The sequence below is a fragment of the Acanthisitta chloris genome, unplaced genomic scaffold (genome assembly GCF_000695815.1).
Source record: "Acanthisitta chloris isolate BGI_N310 unplaced genomic scaffold, ASM69581v1 scaffold1262, whole genome shotgun sequence".
In the NCBI taxonomy this organism is placed as follows: Eukaryota; Metazoa; Chordata; class Aves; order Passeriformes; family Acanthisittidae; genus Acanthisitta; species Acanthisitta chloris.
The window spans coordinates 25855-34131 of NW_008659671.1; the positions used below are offsets into that span (position 1 = coordinate 25855).

The window sequence follows — 8277 nt, forward strand, 5'->3', positions numbered from 1 at the left end:
CTTCTGAATCATAACATATTCTGATACTGTAAGAGCTGCAGTAATTCAGTGCTGAGCTATTTCAAAACCATTTATTAAGTTTGCTTTTATTTTCCCTGAAAAAGTTCTTGCAACCAGAAACTGCCAGTCACTGCACAAATTAATTTTTGTTCTCTTGTTATTCAAAAAAGCATGGAGTGTTTTCTGTATCAAAATTGAGAAAAACAAAGCCTTCCTGGACTACATTTATTTTTGGTGGAAAATACATTTGATGGTAAAAATATTGAACTGTTCTTTTAAGCATGCTAAGTGCGTTGGCAGAGGCAAAAGACCATTCTCTGCTTCTTGGATGTTAAATGGGCACAAACAGCTACAGCTGGACAAGTTGCAGATCTTAAATCATCTGGTTTGGTTGCTCATTTATTTTCATGCTATGATCCAATGTAAGTCTGATTGCTACTACTCTTGTGCTAATTACATATATTAAAAATGAAATAGCTTTTCCTATGGTCTGCTAAATAAATCATCCAAATGCCATTTAGCACCACTGTGTGGTTAGTACTGTAATAGCTTCTCTCTCAAAAATAAAAGAAAAAAGAAAATATTTTCACTAAAAAGAGGGGGAAATGCCTGGCTTTAGGATAATGGTGTATACAGTTTTCTATAAAAGTAAGAAATAATACTGTATTAGGAATAGAATTATCATTTCCTCCCTTGTCTGGTGCTCTTTGATACAGTGTTTACTGCATTTGATATTTATATAGTATCTGCCATCCTACCTGCATGCTTCAGCAAACTACAATGAGTGTAAGCTACAAGAAGCAGAGTGACAAACAGGACCATCTTCTACATACAAGGGTGTAGTGGCCTCATATGCATCAGTCCCAGGCAACGTCCTGATTTTGAAATCTTTAATGCCTGGGCAAAACAGTAAAGGAAAAAAGAAGACTCCAAGCTGCACTGAACAGTTAGCATTACTTAGTTATTAAACTAAGAATGAGTTTATATGTAAGGCCATTGTGTGCAGAAGCCTCTTAATAGGCTCAGCATGAGCTAATCCAGAAACTGAACAGGGTTCAAGCACTGAACTTCATGACATCACTTTACTAATTTGTGCAGTATGTCATTAAAACGCAGGAAAAAAACTGTTTCTAGGCTTTGCCTGGTATGATCCTACACTGTTCTACTGCACTGTATGAACTTCTCCATCCGGGTGAGAGGAAGCTCAGGGAACATCCATGTCTTATCTTTTGTAAGCTGTGCACCACTACTGATTCATCAGGTGACAAAGCTGTAGCCATGACTTCACTGCATGTCAGGGAGGACATAGCACTGCACGATGAGAAACAGTAGCTTTAGTGATGATAAAATAACAGACACTAGAGGCATTGATGAACAGACCCAGTAGCTGCAAGGAAGTATTTGGAGCATGTTCTTCCTTGTAACTCAGGAGCCACTTTTAAAAAGCCTTTAGTTTCAGTCATCAAGTAGAACTTTGCTGGCTAAGCTGTGTTGTCTTCCTCATGTGACAGCCCATGTGTGTAGGGCTGCAATATTGCTATCACTTAAGAGCAGTTAGGTAGCTTCTGTACAACACAACAGTGAAGATAAGGCAGACTCCTATCATCCTTCAATGAGACCTGCATTATAGCTACTATTTGCTTTACTCTGAACTCTGTGCAGACTGCTCATCCCATTCAATCCCTTCATTCTACAGAGGCAGGGAACTCCCTCTGCAGCTGTGAGCATAGGCGCTGTCTGTAATCATAACTTGTGAGATTGTGTGCGTGGGAATTCTGGTTTTGCATTTTGAGGAGGAGGAGCAGGTGATACTAAGCCCTTCAGTACAGGAAAAAAGTGGCGAGCTGGGTGCAGATGCAATCACAAAGAGCATGGCAGCCACAAAGAATTACCTGAGCTGCTGTGCACACCTGAACAGAACCTTGTGAAAAATCTAATTTACATAAGAGGCTGCACCAGGTTACCTATAAATGGGAATGGGTCAGGTCCCCTTGCTCTCTTTTTCCTGCTCTCTCTCCTCTGTCTGTCTTTCATGCTTTGCCCCAGGTCCAGAACATCCACATTTGGACCAACGCAGGATCTAAGGGCTGGTGATTTTCTGCATTAGCTCTCTTCCTTTTCTGCCTTTCTCTCTCTCCCTATGCTTTGCTTGGGCAAAGCATGGCTGTTGTACTTAACCCCCGTGTGCTTCACTGAAGTTTGTGCGAGTGGGAAGACTGTAAAAAGTGGTGCTGTGGCTTGTGAGCAGCAGCTTTGAATATTGGTGTGTTGTGGCTTGTTAATTAGCACCTTTGGTTGTGTGTTTTGGCTTGTGAGTCTGCACCTTTAAAAAATTTATTGTGGGAATTGAGAAATTACTGTACTATATTGTACAAATTAAGGGCTTGTTATCCTCCACTCCTGTGGACGTTGGTTGTATAAATTTAAGAGCTTGTTTGCTAACGCCTTTTGGGTGCAAGTATTGGCTTGGGTGCAGGTGTTATGGCAACTGTACAATAAAACCTAAAATTCCCTGGCACATGGTCTGGTGTCTTTGTTCAGCCTGATGAGAATTAATAACGAACATCACGCCCCCTACAGGTGTATCGTGACAACAGCAAATAGTCCTATGGCGATATTTCACCAAATGCATAGGTGCTCTACTCATTTGAAGGGGAAAGTGTTGCTGGATTTTGAGACCAGAACATACGACACAGAGTTGTTCTATAATTGCACAGCGCTAGTATGAAGTCATACTTAAGTTAATATGCACTTCCTCTCAACCCAGTCCTGCTGTCAATAAACATCTATATGTCCTGGGACTTACGGTCTCATCTCAAACCATGGTTTTCCCAGTGTAGGTGAAAGCCTGTATCAGAAACAATACTGTTGTATCTCTTATGTGTAGATAAAAGGCAGAAATTTGCAGAGTTTCTGGTCTTTGTGAAGCAGAGAGAACTGGCAGGGTAATTCTTTTCCCACCCTTGTCGTGCTTATCATCAGAATTCAGTATATATTTTACACCATTTTGTTTCTCTCAGTTCTTAATGCTCTCTCTCTCTCATATACAATTTTAGATACAGATGCATCTATATAGCAGCATTTCTTCAGCCATGAATATGTGAAACAGTAATATTTCAAAACATACTTGTTTCTAATACAGAGCTGGTTTTGTGCTCTCCTAGTCATACTAAATAAGTCTGTTCATGGTACTAACAGAGTTGTAAGATAAAGTGATTTGTCAGTATGTTTTATTTGATCTGGGGATTTGTAGCATGCCTTTGCTGCACACAAGTGTGTATATGCTGATAGCACTTTACTAGGCAACTATATAGAGCAACTTGTAACCGTGACATAGGAAAAGGCAGATAAGAACCAGCTGGAGGGGCCAAATACATCTATTCTGTCACAGGTACTTAGAATGTCAATTAGAAATACCCCTGTAATTATTTAGTAGTTCACCATTAATAAGATTAAGAAGACATTGCCTTAATATTAGACAAAATGCTGTTTGCTGTTTACTAATTACTTTTGTAAAATAAAAGCCTTATTCAAACTCAGTTTTCTGCAGGTAATTATTTTAATGGAAGAAATAAACATTTATATTGGTTATTTATAAAAAAATTACTATGAAGTAAGTCAATTAAAATCTGATTAATTGAAAGAAATTTCAGTAACTTTACAAGGCAGGGGTTTTTTTTAAGATTCAAATATTCAGTTTGTACCCTTACTGGCATTCCAGATGAAACAATTAAAATGGGACTGAGGACTGTCAGACAGTTTTGCTGTCATGTAACAACAAAACACGTGGGGGGTTTTGTTTGTTTGGGGTTTTTTTTAATGCAGCTAAAATACTGCGTGGACTACTTACTTCCTTGATAGATTTTAGTGGTATCTACTAAAAAAAAAAATATAATGAGATGCATTTTTCAACATATTTAAAACTAAATTTCCAAAAGGTTTTGCCTGAGAGCTAGGCAGACATTTAGTTCTTCTTTTCTGGCAGACTCTGGACATATCAGACAAATGCCAAAATTTGAGACTGTCAATAGCTTTGAGACTGTCAATACGGCTCAGCTGTTCGAATCTGGGAAGAGCAGAACTGATCAAGAGGTTGTAGCATGGACTCCCCATAAACACAAGACACTAAAACCATACTCTTTTTGTTGTATATGTTGCACAAAATCTCTTTTTGAAATTGTCCTAGGTTTACCACTTGCAACATTTCTCATCTCTTCACACATTTCAGTTGCAGTTTAGCCTCACTTATATTAAAAGTCTAAATTCTGCTTTTTTTGTGGGAGTCAATAACTGATTTCTTTCTCTGATGATAGCTCATCACTTTCAGCCTGTCTCTTCTTATTTTGAGTGCCATCTGTGCTTTGCATTGGCTGCACATTACTTAACCTCTAACTATATTTACCAACAGACCCATAAAAGGATAGAAAGAAAGAATGAGTTGCTCTGAGGTTACAGTGGAAAAGCATTTTCCTTTCTTCAGGTCACACTGTCTTTTCAAAAATATACCTTAGTATTGCCCCATTATGCTGTGGGGTAGAGAAGGAATGCAACTACTTTGTCTATTTCCTGGGTCGCTGTGCAGTGAAACATGCCAGTCTGAGTATACCAACAGACAGAATTGCTCAAAATCTCACTGCTTTCTGTTCCCCTTTCATCATGAAAGCTGTAACCAGGCACTGGCGGTGCACTGGGAACTGGTACTCCTGCCTTGAACAGCAGCTCGGTGAAAGACAGCCTACGAGGACTGCATGAATTATGGCTCTTTCCATGAATATATCTATCTGCAAATATACTGATGCTTCACAGGAGCCAGTCTGAACAGTTTTAATGCAATTTTGGGGATATGAAAGATACATACAAGGTGTTATCCAGCATTATCACCTAAATGAGAACATAGATATCTTGCTTTCTCTGCCTTAATCATTTATTTCTAGCTTAACCCCTTATACTTTGCCCTTTTCCTCTCCAGACTAGCTCTTTAAACTTCAGATTTCTCCTCTTATTATATTTTTTGAAAACATGGTAACAATTTATATAAATATCTGGAGAAGAGTTGTGGGCATTTGTCTGGGGAAGTATTTTTGGCAATGCACAACAGTGAGCATGAGTAGTATAGCCACTGAAAACACAGCGTGGCAACAATTTGGGTAATGGAGCAGCATACCTATTTGGGGGCAAGACAACGTCTTGGGGTAGCATTATTGGGGCACAACATATACCATACTTAATTTTATCTGTTTCTACTCAGCCGTAGTTACTTCTTTTTTCTGTCAGTCCAGTCATGAAGGTGCAAACCATTCTGGCTTTTCTGGGAATTTTGTCTGTAGGAGGATGGCTGTGTGTGGTAGTAGGTTGCTTTCAAACCTGATTGTTTCTATGGCATTTAGACTTATACGGCTAATTTTATGACCCCAGCTCAGAAAAGACTGACCATCTAGACTACTAAAATTATGAAGTCATTCATAAGGATTTAAAATCACTATGCTAGCTGTTCAGCTAATGCAAGTCAAGGTAACTCGATTGATTTTAATGGAGCTACTTCAATTTACACTAGACAGTCATCTGGCCAATTATGTCCTGTTGTGATAAGGACAGAAAATGGTAGAATTTAAATCTATTCTGGCTGTGACTAATTACTTGAAACACTGGGGAAAAAAAAACAGACATTGAAATATTCTTGTTTATACACATATGAACCTGCTCTTTTTTCCTTTCCTGTCAGAAAATTTCCACCCTGACAGTTATAGGCAGAAACCACTAGGTGCCAGTGTTACCCAGACATCAGGAAAAGGCTTTGTCAGAAACATTAAAAACAACATGAAAGCCAATGCAGCTAAACCCTTTTAAATGAAAATAAAGCTTCTGCATCTTTTCAACTATATAAGACTGCATTAAGATTTTTGAGATTATTATTTTTCTAGAACTAAAGGTACTAAATTGATGTGCATCAACAGAAACCCACATCAAAACAATCTGATTGCAGGACACATTTCCATCAGAAACCCACGTAAGTACACAAAAGCTGCCATGCCACCTGCAAGACCCTATGAATTACACCTAGATCGTAAGGCAGAGCCAAAGTCTGCATTTCGCAAAGTACATGTAGCTTAAACATATGGTGTGAATAGCAGTTCACTTCTAAGATAGACATTTTACAGGAAAAGGTTGGTTCAGATCAAGTTAGAATTCACATTCCAAGACATACCTGAAGTTTGGATTGACCCATTGGCATATATCAGAGTTTTCATTTGGGCTCATCTCCATTACTGTCATGGTCTTCTGAAATCTTTCTGTGCTAAAAGAAATTGAAATCTTCTATTTAGGGAGCTGGAACAGCTAGAGGCACCTGATTGCCTGTGCATGGGAGTTATGAATGCAAATCTCTGACTAACCTGTACTCAGCTCATTTGCAAGAGATGAATCTCACTCATTTAACTTCAGACATCTACAGTGTAACTGTTTACATCCATGCCAGTCATCTTGATTTTTTTGATGTGGAGAAGCAGTCATTTCCTGCCTATGATTCATGTGGCCAATTTCAGAAACCACCTTAGCATAAGATGAACTGCAAAACAAACTTAGATGATTGATTAGCTCAGGAGCTGAATACTATACTGAAGACATCTTAAGTTTTGTCAGATTAATCCAACCAAAGTGATTTTGCAATGCTTAATTTTTAGTCAAATCTTATGTTTTGCCTTCATTCTTTCTACAGCCATTAGACTTTGAAACGAAAAAGGCATACACCTTTAAAGTTGAGGCCTCCAATCTCCATCTTGACCATCGATTTCACTCAGTGGGACCATTCAAAGATACTGCCACAGTGAAGATAAATGTGTTGGACATGGATGAACCTCCAGTGTTCAGCAAGCCTATGTACACGATGGAGGTTTATGAGGATACGCCTGTGGGCACCATTATAGGTGCAGTGACAGCACAAGACCTCGATGCAGGCAGCAGCTCGGTTAGGTAAGAAAGCTTTTCCTCCTTCAATAACTCACTGACAAACCAAAGTATCGCTGGCAGTGAGACACAGTAGCAAAGAGCTTAGTCAGAAGATATAAAATATACCAAGTCTGTCACTATAAAGGTAACTGATGCTCTGAAAAGCATTGAAAAGAGATACTAGTTTGGGTGAATTATCTGGGAAAATACATTAAGTGCTGACAGCTTCTTATCATACTGATCATATATGTTACCATGCACTGACATGACTTCAGAGATGGTGTGCTCAGACTGAGGAAATCAAAGCATTGTTTTGCTTGGTGTCTGGGGGTTCCATAAAAGTGTCTCTGAAGTACAGTAGTGAAAGAGGAGGTTGTACATGCTATATCTGTTTGAGACCTCAATGGGTGACAGTAAGTACTGCCCCTTTCACAAGAACCACTTAGTCACTATATCTGGCAAAGAACAAATGCTCTGATAAATAATTGTCACACATGTCTTGGCTGAGGCTGTGGGGATGTGATTGCTGACCAACATGGCTGTGTTGAGCACAAGTAAACTCCTGCCAGGAAAATCCCTCATTTACTGGTATACCTTATTCTCCTGAAATAAAAGGAAGGGAGGAGCTGTTATACAAATGTACTATGTTGATTTTGCTGGTCTGTTTCCATCCACATTAGAAACTCTAAAGAGAACCAGAGTCATGCACCAATAAGGAAACACCAATGCAGACACGGTCTAAGATGTAGGCAGTCATTGCACATTCTTCCAGTACCAATTCATGCTGGGCCTACTTGACTTCAGGAAATATTTTTGTCTCCAGACTTTCATGAGAAATATTGCGGACATAATGCATGTCATCAGTCGTTAACTATTAATGTTTATCAGACTATGACAGAAGAGGAAAATGCCCCTAGTGTCTACCATGTGCATAGACATTCATGCATATTTGATTACAAATTGAATTTATACTTTTAAAATCCATGTTTACTAATTATGTGCATTTTGGCTCACTACTTATATTCTCAAAATGTACAATAAACATTCTAGTTGTAATCATATACAGAAAAATAACATATAACAGTGACTGGTTAGCTCCTGCTTTGTCAATTCACTGTTAATTTTTGCTTAAAACTATTATTAATGTTGTTTACTTCACTTTTTTTAATAGAATCTTATATTTTTTCTAATACAGAAATTTATTTGTTCATGAATCTCTGACACATTCCCTCCCTGAAAAAAGATCAAAACCTTCACTAATAAAGACTGAAGTGGGAAACTTTTTCCCTGGTGGTAGCCTGTGAAAATAGCCCCACTTAAGTCAATATCCTG

General features: G+C 38.5%; 1 protein-coding gene across 1 annotated transcript in view; it reads left to right on the top strand.

The window, feature by feature from the left end:
- Nucleotides 1-8277, top strand: part of CDH12 (cadherin 12, type 2 (N-cadherin 2)) — a gene marked incomplete at its 5' end in the record, with an annotated part of 59917 nt that overhangs the window by 20160 nt on the left and 31480 nt on the right. Inside the window, one exon of the mRNA XM_009069461.1 lies at nt 6716-6969. Coding sequence (XP_009067709.1) covers nt 6716-6969 — 254 coding nt within the window. The remainder of the gene's footprint in view (nt 1-6715; nt 6970-8277) is intronic.